This window comes from Nuphar pumila, chromosome 2 (genome assembly GCF_984573655.1).
Source record: "Nuphar pumila chromosome 2, dmNupPumi1.hap1.1, whole genome shotgun sequence".
NCBI lineage: Eukaryota > Viridiplantae > Streptophyta > Magnoliopsida > Nymphaeales > Nymphaeaceae > Nuphar > Nuphar pumila.
Window position 1 is genome coordinate 9,106,006 of NC_143250.1, and position 19,052 is coordinate 9,125,057.

General features: G+C 37.3%; 2 protein-coding genes across 2 annotated transcripts; both read right to left on the reverse strand.

The window, feature by feature from the left end:
- Positions 1 to 1,073: 1,073 nt before the first annotated feature.
- LOC149844682 (protein disulfide isomerase-like 5-2) lies at positions 1,074 to 8,423 on the reverse strand. The gene is made up of 5 exons (XM_089995080.1): positions 8,071 to 8,423; positions 5,273 to 5,376; positions 4,687 to 5,057; positions 3,977 to 4,284; positions 1,074 to 1,648 (listed from the first exon to the last, which is right to left on the reverse strand). Exons 1-5 carry the CDS (start codon positions 8,281 to 8,283, stop codon positions 1,340 to 1,342), a joined length of 1,305 nt encoding a protein of 434 aa, XP_089851206.1. The 5' UTR covers positions 8,284 to 8,423; the 3' UTR covers positions 1,074 to 1,339.
- A 4,278-nt stretch (positions 8,424 to 12,701) lies between these two features.
- On the reverse strand, positions 12,702 to 18,230 carry LOC149844683 (calcium sensing receptor, chloroplastic-like). Its single transcript, XM_089995084.1, has 6 exons — positions 17,895 to 18,230; positions 16,890 to 17,135; positions 15,484 to 15,688; positions 13,717 to 13,858; positions 13,504 to 13,635; positions 12,702 to 13,122 (listed from the first exon to the last, which is right to left on the reverse strand). The coding sequence occupies exons 1-6, from the start codon at positions 18,150 to 18,152 to the stop codon at positions 12,873 to 12,875; spliced, it is 1,233 nt and encodes a 410-aa protein (XP_089851210.1). The 5' UTR covers positions 18,153 to 18,230; the 3' UTR covers positions 12,702 to 12,872.
- Between the last annotated feature and the right edge of the window lie 822 nt (positions 18,231 to 19,052).

The following is a 19,052-nucleotide window of genomic DNA, read 5'->3' on the forward strand; positions in this document are numbered from 1 at the left end:
TTTGATTTTTTTAATTAATTTGATTTTAGGGTTTGATATTTTTATGATAAACTTTCATAATTAGATGTGTATGACATTTGATTAAATCATTTATATATAAAAAAATATCAATTCTTATTTTTTCTCAAATTATTCAAATTATAAATATTTTTTAATTTTTATATCCAATCCAAGATCCATAGGGCTAAAATCCATAATAAACATGTTAACACTCATATGGTCAGGCGGATCAAGTCTTACAATCCAAAACTAAGTTATCCAACCCATTATCAGTGTATGTTCGCCAACCCATTATCAGTGTATGTTCGCACTGCATAAAATGTTAGACACAAGGAACTCAGCCTGTTGTATAGTTAACAAAGTTACATAAAGAATGTTTTCATCCAATCCTGGAAAAGCCATCAAACAAGCCCCAATAGAATCAACGTTTACATATGACCAGGTCGGATCTAATCAAACTGACTCAAACTTGGATTTGGATCCAGACTCACATGTAAATTGCTAAAAAACCAAATCCAAGTCCGATTATCATTCAGATCTGGTTTTGCTTACTGAAACCAAATAACAGACAAACTCAAACCGAAGGAACATCCACTAAACCCCAAAGGGGTTTGGTGTAGTCTGATGGGACCTAGGACGCTAGGCAGGTGGTCTTGGTTCAAATCCCATGGGTGTCACCCCTTGCACAAGCCGAAGCATGCCCTGGGGGCAAGGGATGAGCCCACGGAGTTTTAGCTGCCAGGACAGCGATTGGAAGTATGGCAGGCAAAGCCAGCACAGCTAGGTCTCTCTGATCCTGGGGGTTGGTTTCTTCATGAAAATATCAAAATAACACTCAACCAACATGCATGCACGCATACACACGCACAAAATGTCATGATTCAAAACTTTAACTGAATACTCTCTTCTCATGCTTTCTCCTATGCCAGACGGAAATCAGAAATTTAAAATAATTCTATTCAACCAACTCGTGATCAAATCACCAAATTTAAAATAATTCTATTCAACCAACTCATGATCAAATCACCTATTAAAGAGAAAACAGAAAATCATAGAATAACAAATTTAGCTGGTGCTAGATGAATGAGTATATATTTTAGAGAATATGAACAGAGACTAAGTTGGCCTGACCAAGGTTTGAGAATGGCCTGATCAGACCTCATTGCAGCTAGTTATATTAAAAGTAAAATATGCCTCTGATTTTTCTTCCCTAATATTCTTCACTCAAAAACTGAAATGAATCATTCATGTAATTAAGTTAAGATTCCAACGGCACAAAACAATTTAAAAGAAGCAAACGTGAGAGAGAGAGAGAGAGGAAGGAGAGCATGGAAGCTCTTTAGTCCTCCTTGTCTTGAGGTTTGCTCTCTGTCACTAAGCTGGTTGTGCCTTCAGTGCTCGATCCAGCTTGTCTGCTAGGAGGGCCTTCAGCATCATCATATCCACCTATGCTTCGAATAAGCATCACAATAGCGACAATAAAGACGATTAGGTAAACGGTATTGATGCTGATTAATGAATTTATATAACCAATTAGTGAAGGACCAGCAATCGTCTTTTTAACAATTCTTCCCTCCCTATATCCTTTAAGAAAACGACTTATCTGAGATCCATGATCCTCGTCGACAATACTTTCCGAACCTTCAACCTGTATGCAAGCAACCCAACCAAGATCAGTCTTCTCTCTAGGAAACAAAGATGTTTTTCTGTTATATTGGAAGAAAATGACCGAACAACTCAAGCTTGAGTCTAAATTTTGACCATGTTGAAGTCGACTGTATTAATTACAGGAAGAATTGCAATCAGGATATTGTTGTTCTTCCAAATGAGGCAATTGTTGCATGCCTTGATGCATGAAATTCACATACAAGTTTATACAACAATCTGAACAAACATGCATTAGAAAATATATATAACATGATCAAAATCTCATACATAAACTTGGCAGCAGGATTTGACATATTAGACTAAGCAGATAATGTTTTTGTTGGCACATAAACAATGGATATACCATCTTGCACTAGTAATTGATTGTTTTGTGATTAGCCAATATTTAATCCATGGATCAAAAAGTAGCGACAATCTTTCCATGTAATATTTTTAAAATTACTAATTGCTTCATAATGAACTATTGTAGCCAATCAAGGTAAAATATTGAGAAAATCTTCAAATGGAAAAAAGTTCACATGTTCTACGAATTGAACTGTATCTGTTGTCAGTCAAACTGATCAGTACCTGCTAAAAAAGAACTAATGTTTTAAAGTTTAAATTTAACAATGAGATGAATTCAGAAAACCCACAGAAACAACAATGTTCTGAAACACTGATACAAATTCTTTTTGGTAGTCAAACTTAAACTTACGAAACACAAATGGAAAAATCAGATCCATAACTCCTTAGCATATATATATATATATATATATATATATATATATATATACACACACACACACGGGAAGGGGGCCATGCAACCAAAGGAAGGTGCAACATCTATAACCAATGATGATTGGGACGGCTCTCCTTCTCCAATGTTCGAGTGTTTCATCAATCGGACCTTATATACTTGTTTTTACAATGTATTTAATAAGAAATCTGTTTTACATGAAGATTTTATAACATCTAAACATGTTTTTTGAAATATGAAAAATGGATGGCTCACAATTTTACATTACTAAGTATTGTTGATCGTCATTTTTTATCATTTTAAAAAATGCATCTAAATATCGAAAATTCATAATCTAAAGACTAACATATGTTGCTTACTAAATAAATGATAAAAATTCAATATGTAGAGCCCGATCGATAAAAAACCTGATTGTTAGAGAAAAAGCGTTGTCCGATCATCATTGGTTACAGATGTCGCACCTACCTTTGGTTGGGTTCCCCTTTCCTATATATATACAGACACACACACAAGGAAACACCCCCCCTCCCGCCACCCCAACCCCCACCACCACCTAAAAAATCACTGACCGCACATTGGCAGGCCTCTGGTTGGCTAAGTATAGAATCTATACTTGATAACTGAAAATTAACAAATTTGACAAAAAAACTTGCTTTGACGATATGTAAGCTTGAAAATTCTTGGACAAGGCAACTACCATTTAAATGGACATATCCTTCTACCATGGATTATAGGACAAACAGCACTCCCATCATATGTATAAAGACATGTAAGAATATATAAAGACACCGTATGGACACTTCAAACATGCATCAGACAATCAGATATGGCCAATCATATAACTTCAATGTGCCTTTAGATATTTATCCTTTATTTTGTAGTTATTGCTGCAGCTTCTAGGCTTTTAATAATGTTTGTCCTTGACTATGCAAATTTCAATTTTAAATTGGTTTGATCCTTTGATATTTGTTACTCAAAATGATGCAGAATTGTTGAACTTGCACTTTAGATGGCACTCATAACTTGTTGGTGAATGCTCACATGCACGCATGTGCACACACACATTCAAGTTATTTGGTGGTTTTTATCATGAACATGCTGGTTTTTTCTAAACCCATGTATTATACCAAGTGTGTCCTTGCTGTTCTTACCCATGGCTGTGTAAACGTGAGGAGTAACATATGAGATAACTGAAGAAAACAACACTAACAAAGAAACAAAACTACATAAATTCCTTTTACATAGCATTTTTGTCCAAGTTATTTGGTAATTTTTATCATGAACATGCTGCTGAAAATCTTCTGCACAGAGCAAGCAAGACAGTTTTTTAAAACAAATGAAGAAAATGTCTGCTCCAAATGAACAGATTGAATTGTACCGACTTCCAGGTAATTCAAGACAATAAATATGCATGAAACTTTTTTCTATCTATCCACTACATTTACAGGATAATACAATGCAATGATGAGGACAAGCAGTGAATGTTCATAACAATATATGGCATTTGCCACACGTTACTAACTTTAGAATGAGGAGAAAACTCAAACAATTTTTACTCTTACTAGTACTTACAGTATAATATTCTTCATTGCCATCCCAGATGATCATTCTTGGTAAGACTGTCCGCTTGTTTATCTCAAATGTTTCAGCAAAACCTTCCCAGTGATTCCATCCCACATAGGCAAATATTAGGTCACGATTTGCAGATGCAGCAGCTCTCAACATCTTGATCAATTTCAGGGAATTCTCTTCTGAGTCATCATTCATAATGGTCAAAACTATCTTCCTGTCATCATCTTTTAGCAGCTTAAGGGTGTCAATACTGAGGGGTAGACAAAGGGGGAGGAGACTTTGTTTGATGTAATCCTCCAAGAACTTATCTACAAATAAATAATAGAATCTAGGTGAGCATCAACTACATTATTCATCTGATAGTCTTCAAGATAGCATGTTTGATAGAACCAGTACAACTGTTGATACTGCAGTAACTTTTTGGAGGTAGTGGAAGAGAGGAAAGAGCCTAAATATGGAAATTGATCTCAAATGCACCATCAGCAACCTACCGATTTTGACTTATAGCAAACAGAATTAGATAATCTAATTCTGAAAAAAAAAATAAAAAAAGTTTGAAAAATGAAGTGAACTGTTTCTGGAAAATAAATGCCTACAACGTGAGCAAAAATGAGGTTATAGGACAGTAGAGCCATGCACTAACAGTTAACTCATGAAACATATTAACTGTGGGAAAAAATAGTTCAACATCGTGCAATGCAAGTCCTCACCTTCAAAGGGCCCATAGAAGACTCCCAGCTCATTATAATTAGGATGAAGGGAAACCAAGGCAGGAACCTTATCAAAATTATACTTTACCATAACATCCTCTGAAAATTTCTTAGCTACAGAAAACCAGGCTTTTTTCTTATATTTAGTGGAAAACCCTTCTATTAATGATTCATTAAGCCCAAAGCCAATGAATATAGGGAAATATGTCCCAGCTTCTGTAACAAAATTGCTGATAGCATCATCAGATTCAAGAAGTGAAATATCAGGTGCCACAAACTTCTTCAGGTACCGCACAAGCAACTCTGCGTTGCGTGGACCGGTATATTCTATTGGCAATCCATGCACGAAAAGTTTCAGAGTTGGGAACCCGCTGTATTACAAGAGACTGTTGTTAGATGCAATGAGTCCTGATGCTCAACTTAAAAAAATGCAAATAACACAGAAATGGGAAAGGAAAATGTGTTAACAGCTCAAGGTTTACACAGAAAAGGGTCCAGCAGTAAATATAAGAAAAATAAAATCACTACTATTTTAAATATGAAACTGGAAGTAATAGAGTGAAACAATAAGTATGAAGCACTATACTCGACTTCGTATTTTGAAGCAAGACGAGTGTATTTGTCAGCATTTAGTTTAGCAACTGCAATTGGTCTGTCCAAACCTGCCAATATCGGTGCAGCAGCATCTAACTGCCAAAATTATAGTGGAAGCATCAACAAATTTTCATACATGTAAATTCACATTTCATATAAATAACAAAAGCATACAGGTAGGCACAAAATCAAGATTTACATATAGTAATAAGAAACATACAGTATGCAATAAAAGGGTAAATATCAACATAAAGAAACGGAAAACTGAATAAAAGATAACTATTCCAGAAATGTGTTTAAAAAAAAGATATTTAAAATAAATCATCCAGATAGCAAATAAAACATGAATGATGAACCTAAACGCCAGTACGAAGCCCCCCCCCCCCCCCCCAACACCACCACCACATCATGGAATAAACAGACCTTACATCCTAAATGCTCTTGTATCTAGAACCAATAAGGTAAAATAATTCCTCTCAAACAAAAAAAAAACTCAAAAAATAAGGTAAAATACTTAATAGGGACACAATCTGTGGAGATTGTATGTAACCTATTAAATATGAGCTTTCTAAACAAATTCGAACAAGAAGAAAAATAGCCATGTTCTCAGTCTTTCCATTCTATAGCTCAGCAATCAGTTCACCAAGATAAAGAAGACATACTTGTTCAAATCAGCTTTCTTTGGTGCACATTAGCAAGTTGATCAATTATTGTGCCTCTAGTGATTATAGCTTCATAAAGATAAGCTGTTGGTTCTATACAACATTTTTAACCACCAAACACAATCAATTTTACAGAAATACAAGCAACATTTACTAGTTGTTCTTAGGAATATCAAAGGCCTCTTTTAAATGTGATCTCCACATTTTATAACGTAACTAAAATACAAATACTACAAGGCACCGAATGGTTATTAAAAAATTATGACGGACAAAACAACTTAATGATCTCATTAATGTCCACAAACATATGTGCATATGTGCTTGTTACTTAATTTATAATTCAGTTCAGTATTGCCATTTGAAGCTTCAACTCATACATATGCACGTGTGTGTATTATTCAAGCTCAAATTTAGTTTGGTAATGTTTTGAAAGATCACCCCCTACACAAATGCACAAGTGAATATAAGGACATCTAGAATTAATATTTAATTGCTTCCCAAAGGTAAGTATGATGTTTCTTGAGGCCAAGATGTTTAGGATAATGGCTTGCCATTACTGTTCCAGCTCCAGCACCTTATAGGGTTGGTGGAAAATAGTTAGATAACCCTTCTCTTCTGGAAAGGAGCACAATGATAGCATCATCATCCTTATATAGGATCAGCATATGTTCTTGAACCTTGGTTTCAATGCCCTCTCAATATCCGCTTAAACTCCCATTTTTCCTTTTTAACAAAGTAGAAAACATTCTTGCCCGTCATTTCTTCATTGTGGTTCGTTTCTATTTTATGATAATGCTCATATTCTTGGTTGGATTCTGGAAAACCTTTTTTCAGTCTGTGCAAGTAGTTTGTTAACAACCTTATGCATGCCTAACAATGTTAATCTATGACGCAGTTATGCCTCCTTCAGAGCCTCCATTTAATTTAACATTATAGGTTCAATATTGGAATACTTTATTGCAACAAAATAACTTAATAGTTCCTTTCCCATTTGCTTTCCTACTAAACGTCCAATTACCAAGAAAACCTCCATTTTTTTCTCCATAGCTCCAATTTCTTGTTTGCACATTCCCTAGCTTGGCTTACGTGCAAGAGTATGTGCAAGAAACACGCAACAAAAAAGGAGCTCCCCTATTATACACAGAATCGGGAAACATATGCATGCTTGAAGCAAATACTTGATGTAGCCTGCAAACCCTAACAAGAAACAAATTTGTCATGCTAATTGTAGTTACAATAATAGTTTTTGGCTTTAGTTTTTAGCTTTAGTATATATGCTTTAAGTAATTCCAATGCTTCCACTGTAGGAACAGCAAAGCCAAAAAAGGAAAAAAAGAAACAACGAACATGACCGAATGCATAAGTGTAGTGTTCTGGAAGTGAGCTCCATAGATAGTATTATGGTAGTTATTTCTGAATGCAACTTTCAAACACTCAATGAAAGTCTGATCCTGGTCCAGGATGAACTCTGGTGGCATGATTAACACATGCAAGTCGGATGAGAGAAGTGGTGTTTCTAGTGGGGGACAGATGAGTTATGTGAAAGAAATCAAATCTACTACCTTCAAGTATTTGTTCAGGTATCAAATACGACAGCCAGATTGGAAAAGTCACAATTCTTAGCTGAGGGTCAGATTCAAATCCTACCAGGGGTTATCATCCAGCTGTGATTACCCAAAGAAGATAGGGAATAAAAATCCTTCTAAAATCCAGATATATCATTTTCTCCATGACATTCAAAAACAAAAAGAAAAAGAAAAAACAGGTGACAGATGGTAGAAATGAGGACTGCTGAAAAAGGCACAGTAAAATCTCCCAAACAGGTGGGGGCGGGGTGGGGATGTTGGGAACTTAACATTCGATTGCTAAGTTACTGAATTTGAATTTTATATTCCAAAATAAAAGAAAGAGGGGAAAATCCTAATCTGCCCATCGGACATAAAGTAAGTCACACAAGAGCAGACTCTCTCTCTCTCTCTCTCTGAGATCAAGATCGACACAACTCAGAACCGAAAAACCAATAGATCATCAACTCATAACAACAAAACTAGAAGTACCTATCAACAGAAACGCCTTAAACGTCGAAAAGGAAACAAAACCCGCATTAATTTAGAGAGAGAGATGTGACCTCGGGAGAGAGCCGTTTGCAGTGGCCACACCAGGGGGCGTAGAAATCGACGAAGACGTAATCTAAGGAGGAGATGGCGGAGTCAAAATTGGACTCATCGAGCTCCAAAACGCTACCATCTATCCTGAACTGATCAGCAGCGGCGAGAGCGGCCACGCCCACCAGTTGCAGAGCAACCACCACGAGGGCAGCCCGTGAAGATCCCATCATCATCAACACTACTTTTGTTGTTACAGGAAACCCAACATTCGCATCACCGAGACACCAAAAGCAAAAGATGAAACCAATAATTTCTTGTTCTTCTTTTTCTTCCTCTTGGCAGATTCGAGGATGCGTTTTCACTTTCGGAGAAGTCACCGAAAGGATTGATGCTTGGTTTTGGTACGTATGGTGCGTTTATTTAGTGGGAGTTGGTAGCCGATAACTGCGGGATCCAGTACCCGATCACCGCTACTGTTGTCAGAATCGGTTTCCGAGCCGAATCGTTTTTTTAAGATTCAGAAAATCGGATCGAATCGAATCAAATTGTTTTGAATCAATATGTTTAGAAACAATGTTGTCAATGCTGGTTTCGGACCTTCGGAGAATCGGCCGGTTCATACTCGATCCGAATGGAGCTGAATCAGTCACTTTTTTTTATTTAGAAAAGTCATTAAAAATTTAAAATTATTAAAATAAGGGCTGATTCAACCCGATTCGAGATGACATGGATGGGATAGCTCATCGATGGGTGTTGACTCGTGTGCATTTGTTTGTGGGTGTTGACCCATGGTGCCCCGAAAGTGGTAAATGTTATAAGACAATGAGTGTGCATGCAATAACATTCATACTCATGCATCTCATATCATATATGTCATACTTAGAATTCTAACACTATGACTAACTTAGAATTCTAACACTATGACTAACGTGATGATCCCTCTTCTGCTTAGTTGTAGATTATCGGGATCGATACATAAGAAAGATGAGGAGTGAGATCATGATGGTCAACACCTCTTGTGTCCTTGTGAGATGTTGTGGTTGAAGGTCAACACCTATGAGTGAAGGGTTGACTCTTTCTTTCTTAGGATTTGAGTTTTAGCCGCAGTTAGCTTTCTAATAGTCCATACTTGTAATGCTAGTCTTGTAACTCGGGTTGAGTATTAAATCATACTGAGACATGATGTATCTCATTTATTTATTGTTTTGTTTTTGAGATGCTCAATAGGAGGCAAGCAGATGCTACGCATACCTTGACTTAGGATTGTTTTGGGGAATTGTTTTTGGTTTTTGAATTCTTATGTGTACAGATGTATTTAGCAAACTTTTATTATGAGAAATGAATGTAAATAGTTTAAGTCAAATGTTGTATGATCGGGAAAAATGTTTTGGGTATTGACCCAATGCTAAATGGTATTTTAGGATTGACTTAAGGTCGGTGTTGAAATAATACATGTGAACATTGTAATGTTGACACATTATAATATTGACCTAAAGCTAGTGCCATATAAGTATGTAGCAAAAAAAATGGGGTTGCAAAGATGTGCAAAATGTTGATTTGCCAAAGGGAAAAAGTGTTTTGAGAATTTTGGTCCTGGTTTTTTAACTCATGTTTTAAAGGAAAAAGGGTTTTGGAAAATCTTTTGTTGTGCGCTTGCCTTTTGAAAAAAAAAATAAATAAGTTTAAAAAAAACTGGGTGTTACATGTTAAACTTGATCTAAAGGAGCTTACATCTATGTATTTTTCTCTCTTTTAATGTTATCATCAATTTTTAACTTATTTAGATTATTCATGACCCAAAAACATATGTAACTTAACATAGTCAGCTTGCAAAAATTATAACTTGCAACATTATATCATAATTCTACAAATTGTGATGTGTTGAAAAGTTTATTTAATTCTTTAAATTCTATCATTTTATATCAAAAGCAAATTTATCTTCTTTCATGTTGAAAATTGCATGAAAATCAAACAACTCTTATTTTAGTATATTTTGTCACCTATTTAAATAAGCTTTATCTTATGTGTTGTCATAATTAAAATTATGTTAATGATGATTTAATGATTGTTGATGATAATTATTGGCTTTGCTTTTAATTACAAAGTATAGATTATTTGAAATTATATCTACTTAAATATGCTTAAATGTTTTAATCAATGATATACAGTCTTGTCAGTGTATTAATTTAGAATATCGCAATACAACAAAAGGGCTTTACGTTGATTGATGGGAGGGGCAGTCACGGTATTTATAAGATCGGTTTAAAAACTGCAAACGGACTTCTTTCCTTGCATGTGCTCTCTCCCGCTCTCTTTCCTTTTTCGTTTGGGCATACTATTTGAAAGCTTGGCCTCCCACCTCTCTCTCTTTGCAGTATAGAAGACGATGCCATCACCGAGATCGTTCCTTGCTACCTCAGGAGGAAATCGACGGTGACTCAAGGGCAAGCACTCGGCAGTTAAGAGTTCTGTGTGGCTCTATCTCTATAGGTGGTTTAGGGTTTCTTTTGAAAAGATGAATGAGAGGAATGATTCTCTCTCTCTCTCATTTAACTCTCATTTTTAGAGTGTTTGTGTTCCTGTAGGTTCTTAGCAGTTTTGGGTATGTCATTCACCGTGAGCCCTCTCTCTGTTCAGAAGGAAGTTACCATAATCTAACCAAGAGGATCTTGAGTTCACGACATTTGCTTCATTTTAGATCATTTTAAATTTTCAGTTATTTATTCTTTTGTAGATTTTATTTGAGGATTGTGTTCTTGTTTTATTTTTTGCTGATTCAGTTGTATTTTTGTGCTTGGTTGCGATTTTGTTGAAACCAGAAGAAGGGTTTGGATACTAGCCAAAGCTGGATTTTCTCTAGGTAATTATGAAAATAAATATATTTTGGACATGTTAAATATAAAAATAGATGCTTAATGTACCAATATGATAGTCAGCCAAAGCTAGCCTGCAGGGGACAACACATATAAAAATAGATTCTTAATGTACCGATATGATAGTCAGCAAAAGTTAGCCTGCAGGGGACAACACATATAAAAATAGATTCTTAATGCACCAATATGATAGTCAGCCAAAGCTAACCTGCAGGGGACAACACATTCAGTTGTCAATTGTGACATGGTGCTTCAAATCTTTCTGGACCTTATTTGTGTTTCCTGTATGTTGTCTTTTCTTTTTTTCTTTTTAGCTTTGTTCTTTTTTGTGATGTAAACAGAGTGGCACCTCGTTACATGGTTAATCTTTTGTTGTGTTCTTCCCATCATCAATACATTTTCTTTCCTTTGGTTGAAAAAACAAATTGATGAGAGATGACATTAGGATATCTAATCTAATTGCTATATTCAGATTTTTTAAGTTTCCCATATGTTTATGTGTATTCATGATCAAATAATTAACTTTGAGCATCAACATCATAGCTAAATAAATAATCTCTAGCGCAAGCTCAAGCTCTCCTTAAATAAATAAAAATTATATTGTTTTCATTTTTAAAAAATGTAAATTTTCTTGTTGAATGAGCCAGCTCAAGCTCAGCTCGTTTAACTCGGGCTCATCAAGCGCTAGAGCTCAGCTCTCCTTAAGAAGGAACCGACCTTGAACTGTTGGAACCTTCTAGATTCCTCAATCAGGTTTTGGTTGTCATGAACCATAGGGCATGCGCCAAAAGGAGGTCTTAAACGTCCAACCTTTGTGTCTTCACATGCTCTTTCCTATTGAGCTATTCCAACCCCCTCTCCTATTGGGGATCCTTCCAATCCTCTTATCAAAACCATTTTTCTAGTTCAACCCTTTTCTACCATGTCCATGGCCTCATTTATGAGCAACCCTGAAGATTGAATTTATCTCACTAACCTATAGATAATGCCCCATGAATTTCGTAACCACCTCTATAACCAGATATTGGTTACATATGTTACCACTGAATGTGGGTGTTGTAAACTCCCATAAACCTCTAACTGCACTAAGTGAGCCCACCATGCTTGTGGTTCATAGAATTCCTTTTGTGAGACTCTATGGCCACAATTTGGATCTTAGCCATGAATCCAACATCTTCCACTTGGCCATAAGGGACGAACAAGCATTTCTTATCAATTATCGATTTCTCCATGTATGCTCATCTTGATTCTTATTCAAAACAATCAAACTTTCTCAATGCAAGTCATGTTATACGCATTGCAATAAAAGTTTTAGTTTTGAGAAACTAGTGTCCAGCCTACACTAACCAAGTGGTTAGTGGTGAAGCCATCATGGCCCTATTATTTTGGCCAACATGAACAGCCCCTGTTTGACTGGTTTGGCTTATTTACCAGCCTTATATCCGAAGTACCCGTCAGAGCAATTCCTACACCTTGGTGATGGACCAAGACCTTTACCATTGGTAGATACATATGTAGACAAATAGTGAATGGTCACCATCACATCTGAATTGTATGCCCTTAGTAGAAGAAGGATCATGTTCTCAGCACCTCCATGAATGTGATCTGCATATGAACTATTCACTGGTTCTCATATTTCGTTTAGAGAGTTCCAATTTCTTCTCAGTCTAAGCTACCGATTCTAGAGTCATATTATCCTGTTCACTTTGAAAAAAGTTATGAAAAGTTGAAAGAAATTGCATTTACCATCAAGGTACAAAGGAAAGCAAGTTCACTGAAGAGAAACAAAACTTCAGATTCAAACAATAATATCTGTTTTCTGTTGTACATTGGATTGCTTGGCATTGGAAAGCGCTTTCCAGGAAGAAGTGGCCCAAAAAGCTTACACTTATGGTCATTCACAGGGGACGCATGACTGGCGTGCATTAAATTCTTCAAACAAGAACTTCTCAATCATCCACACCTCCTGGAAGAAGCTTCCTAGTTTGTTGGAATGACGTAGTACCAAAACTTCTGACTGCAGCAGGGATAACTCTTGATGGAGATATAACTTCTGCAAAGGAGACATTGTATGAATCTGTCCCAAGACGACTTTGCAACCATCCTCTGCTGCCAGAGAATCCATCAGCCAGGATCCAACAGTTCTTGAAACCAAGAGAAGTTAATGATTTTGCCACAATTTTTGACATGTCAGTATACCTGTACAACCAACTTAATGTTAATAAAAGTGACTAAAAGCATAACCTTGATCACAGACTTTTACATTTATGGTTCTATAGAAATTTCAGAAATAAAAGGAATTAAAAAAATAAGCAAGTTGCAAAAATTAGACAACAAAAAATATGAAAATCTTGTAATGTGTTGGAAGATAAAGAAGAAACAAGTCTTTTGCAAAGCCCAACTCTCATGAATGTGCACCTCTGAAAAAACAGGGATTCTCTCAATCAAAACTTTTACAAGTTGAACTGGCATAAGAAATTCCCTTTTTTCTCAATGCATATTCTCTACGAGTTCAACTAGCACCAAAAGTGTAGGAACTTGGTATCAGTGGCAGCTTAAATTTAGTAACAGTAAACTCACGAGTCCATGATCACGATGTTCGATCCTTTGTTAACTCTTTTAAGGTATGAGATCTTTAGAGCTGCTATTTGAGCTTCCACTTTCTTAGGATTTCTCACAATGCTTCTTATCTTAGCTGGAAGTTCTTCTAACCTGCCTTAGATGATTAATAACAACCATGAATAAATCTACCCATTAAAAGTTCGGCTTAAATCATTAAAAAAAGTAACTTACGGTACAGAGATAAGCTTATTTTTAGCACTAGATGGTAAGCGAGGAATTCCAGCTTTATTTTTCTCCTTCTCTGAGCGGATGTCTATAAGAAGCTGACCTTGTGAACAGATGAGGTCCAGTGCTTGAGCAGGACTGAGCTCACCTTAAAATATAAAGGAACATAACAAGCATTTAGCTTTTAAAGTAAGAAACCAGAAAGATGAAAACTGATACACTGAGTATCAGGATAGTAGGCAAGTGCATGCATAACATTCAGGCCTACATGAACCAAATTAGCCCCTAATGCACCTAATTGTAGATTTCTGGAGAATACAGTCAGATAGGGCCTTAGAAAACAATGGCCATTATGGGCTCACTGAGTGTTCTAGCCAAATACATCCCCCCACATACATGATCTCTTCACTGATAAAAATTGAACACAAGCATAATCTCTTATTCAAGATAGCAAGACCAAGCATAATCCCCGATTGACGAAATCTCAAGTTAGCCAGACAAGCATAGGTGGCATGCCATGTTCATTCTAAGTCAATTTTGAGCAACAAACAAGTCCAAGGAATCATGGATAGTAAGATGGGTACCATTCTTAAAACCAAAAGTGCTAAGATAGATCTAGCGCCGGAAGGAGTTGGAAAAATCAGCATGTCCAGGAGAGCTTCTGAACAGGTTCAGATTTTCTGAGACACTTGTTTGTAAATGTAGTTTATGACTACGGCTCTAAATGCTCACCTGTACATATTTCAACTTGCACTTCCACCTTCTCCATCTCAAACAAAATTGCTTGTTCTCATGTGGCAGCCAAATGTGTCTCCACAATGAGTTTGCAACCACAAACCCCATATCAGTACATAAAGAAGAGCATAAACCTAAACAACACTCCAACATGATTAATATGACCAGCTTCACCGAACCGAAACCTAAACCCAGACCCAAATCCAATTCCAAAGTTCAAGTGTCATGTCTCATATGGGTCTTGCCTATAAAAGCAACTCTACCCTATATAAACCATGTGAACTGTGAAGATCCCTCTTTTATTCAATCTAGGACTAAACATTTGAAAATGGTGTAGTTTTCCTCCAATGGCTTAGGAAAAAGATGGATAATAGGTGGACAACTTAGGTACAACCCACGTAATTGAGACAAAACCCTAACACTTTTACCTTGAACTTCCAGTCCATCTGCATTGAGTGATGCATCTCATTGTGTAAAAAAAATTTGGCATATAAGATCCACCAAGTTTGCACAGTTTGAATTCAAATAACAAATTGGACCAAATAGGACTCTGCCATCAACGGAAGGAGCAACTTGCTAAAGGAAACAAAGACCTATTCTCCAAAGTATTTGCTGTACTTTAAATTCTCTGGCAGATAAAAGTACCAAAGTATAGGGTGCTCAAAACACAAAGACAGACTTTTTATAGAAGTTCCAGATAATCTCTAGATGAGAGTAGATTTGATATTAATAGTCATTTTCCATGTTATTCTTTTAGAACTCTTGCATAAACCTATTCATAAACCAAATTCTTCATCTGTGTCATGACTAGTGATCGCTCTTTGTATTCCTTTTACAATGTTTCCTGGCTCTCCTATTCTTACAATGAATATCCTAATTGGAACTCATGTTTACATGTGCACTCAAATTTGTGGGCCGTGTGTGTGTGTGTGTGTGTGTGTGTGTGTGTGTGTGTGTGTGTGTGTGTGTGTGTGTGCGTGTGTGCATGCAAGCATAAACATTTGTTGTTTCAAGTTCATATTTTAGGGCTTCCAATACCTTTGTAGCCACGCAGGGTGAAAGAAATTGCAGAACCAATTGGAGGAAGAATAAGATATGACAGAAAGACTGCCCCAACTGCAACTAAAATTGCTATTGGATCTGATGAAGACAATGTCTCTACCGTTGTTGATGCAATGGGCTTTGCATGGTCAAGGAGTCTGCTCGTTTGTTCTGCTGCACCACCAGCAGTTTCAGCCACAGTCTGCATTCAAAATGCCCTTTAAGTACAGAACTTAAAAGAATGAAAAATCAGACTATAGAAATATCTGCAGCAATCAACCCCAACAGGCAGAAATCCGTGCAGAATGTCAACTATCTTAATGATATATCTGCTTCTCAACTAAATTATTTTGAAGGTTACATATTTATTGCTCATTGACTTTGACTCTCTCAATAATGAAATTCCATCATCGTCTTCTCAAAATGCATTAGAACATTCCATCAAGAGAAAATTTGAGAAATGTCCAACCATATTTTGAAATCGTGGCATGCTGCCAATAAAGCTCTGTTTGGAAGCCGAGAACCTGAGGTGATGTGGTTTCCCCTATGTGCTCTCATTCTCTCTGTTGTTTGGGAGCAGTGGTGTTGCCAAAACACTGCATTGAGAATGGAATGGGCAGCCTAACACCACATTTCAACACCATTAACACGAGGATGTTTTTGGCAACTCCATCCTCGCCACCACATTTTACCAACACAGAAATGGTGTTTCCATCTCAATGAAAGGCTCCCAAACAGAGCCTAGATGAAAACTGTAGGCATTTTTCATAATCCAACCAAAAAAAAATGAAAAAACAACGGATCTATGCAATCCTACAGAAATCCATTCAATCTCAACAACTATTGTAATAAAACAAATCCATATATCATATCATAATTGCAGGAAGCTTCTTCCTACATGGAGAAACTCGTTTCCCAGGAAGCTCACTTGGGAAGCGAGAAACTCTTAGCTTCCCGGAAAGGAGGAAAAGCTTCTGGAAACCGTTTCCAAAATATGGGAAAACCCAATTTCCTTTAGTGAGAAGCCTGCTTCATCTTCATTTCCCAAATCGATTCCCCCTTTGCTCTCTCTTGCTTCTTATCACTTATGTTTTTTATATTAAAAATTTATAATTTTTCTATAACAAGCTTTCATGTTGGTTTTATATCGTTTTATATTTGTGTTTACCTCATTTCTTATTTGCTTTCATCTGGCCTTCGTATTGCTTTATATGTGTTTCCTTTTCATTTTTCATGCACTTGCATAATTTCTTAATAACAGCCTCCGCTTCATACTACTTTTTAACACTAGAATTTCTCACTTATGCTTCACTCATCGCATATCGTAACCATTTCGTTTCCTGGTCCTATGATTCAGATTATCCAATACGAGCATTGAGCAAAAAAGAAAAAGAAGAAAAAACCTTTGCTGCACTGAGTACTGGCTTGGGATCAACACCAACGCTCTGCAAAGCGGATTCAGCCTGCTTGGTAGCTTCAGAAATCACAGGCGAAGCTATTCGAATTGCCTCACCACCGGCCTTCTGAATATAAGGGAAGGCCACATCAACTCCTGGCTTAACAGCCTTTAGGAAGCCATCGAGAAGATCCTTAGACACCGCAATTGCCGTTGAAGCACTCTCCTGTGCTTGCTCTACTGCACCCTCCACCTAAACAAAGTAATTGGTCACTCATTTTTTATTGTCAATCTAACCACCGTTCACTATCTTATCAATGAACAGATCTTTTTATTTCTACCACTTGTATATTTCATATTTCTCGAAAATGTGATTAGAATGGTGGGATTTTTCCTTTAGGAAAAAAAAAAGATGGATTGGATTTGGTAGGATAATAGATAATATCAATAACTTGATATTCAGACCTTTCATTCTTTCTTATAATGCTTTTTCTTTTTTAATGAGAAACCATTCTTACAGTTCAGACGTCCCGTCAGGGGCTGAGAGGTGCCACGTTGTGCCGTGGCCTTGTCTCGGTGTCTGTGATGTAAAACTCAATCCGTACTGTGATCGGGCTCAGTACTTTACAAAGTACTCGAGCCACACAAAACATTGATTTGTATATGAGCAGTAATTTTCCGTGTAAAATACAAAACACAGAAAATTGCTACGCCCTCGGTGATTTTCTTTGTTTTGTGTGACGGGAGTACTTTGTAAAGTACTCGTGCTCGACCATCGGATCTGCTATGCCACTCAACGGGGATACTTTCCTCTTTGATTCCACCTTGAAGCAAGTGACGTGCACCCGAATATATGTTTTTCAACTTGAATGCCTTGAGCTGACCTATCTGGCTCAGTGTTCCGAGCCCTTGTGGCCTACAATCTATTGATTTGAGACCACCACCCAACTTTTTTCAGAAAATTTCCTAAATTGTTCCAAAGAAACTAGAGAGAGAGAGAGAGAGAAGCCACCTGTGTAATGGAGGTGATGATGTCATCCTTGGTGAGGGCGTTAGCGCTGGGCACCGAAACAGCAGCAAGAAGTGCGTGTGCTGCTGAGGAGATGGTGGTGAATTTCGAGAATCGGTTGGAGTTGGAGCGAGCAGGAAGAAGGGTGAGGGTGGGAGTGCAGCTGCTGCTGTTGGCGGCACTGGAGAGCTTGGGGTTAGGAGGCTGTGAAGAAGCAAGAGAGGGAAGCACCGCCGCTGCAGCTACTGCATGGAAGGCCATGGCCACCACCACCACTCACCTCAGTAGCTCACTTCACTCAAAGGTGGAAAGCTGGTGGTGATTTCAAATGGGTGGTGGGCAGTGGGAGCTTTGGTTGGCACACGGGGAGGGACTTCAAAAACTAGGGGCGGATCAGAGTGCAGCCGCTACAATGTCGACACGTGGCTTCCGTTGCGGGGGCCCCACTTCACATCAGACGTAGGTTTGATTGCCTTCGTGAAGAGCCGAGTGTCTCGTGTCGTGTTACCGTGAGATTATGAGTGTCCCGTGTCGTGACGTGGAGTATGAGACACGCATACTGACCGTTTTTTAGCCCAGTGTTTTCAAAATCGAATCGAATCGGCCCAAATTGGTCGATTCGACTCAAATTGAATCGGCTTTTTTTTAGTTCGATTTTGGGGCCAATTGAAGCCCGGTCAGTCTGAATCGACCTCTGTTATATAATTTCTTTTCTTTCTCATAACTTTGTAGGTATCTTACAACGAGAAACTTGCTTAGGAATAAAATAAAGGTTGACATGGTATAAATAAAAGGAGCTAAAAAAGAAAGAAGACCAATGAAGACTTATGAGGAGTCAGTTAAAAGTAACATGAAGTAAAGTAACGGAAGTTTTAGCTTTAGATATATAAGAATAGAGAAATATGACTGATAAAGCCAACCCCACGTAGCTGAGATAAGGCTTGATGATGATGAGACTTGCTTAGGAATAAGGGTTGTTTAATGACTAATGAGTCCTTCTATATAGTAATCCCTGAATGAGTGTTGTAGTTCCCAAAAGACACCTACCATGCAAGTCACTGGTATGATTCAAAGGGGAATTGATCAATGAGTAAGACAGGCTTTCACTGTCTTAACAAGCACCACCCTAGATGGGCCACAGCGGGAAGAAGAAGAAGGGTG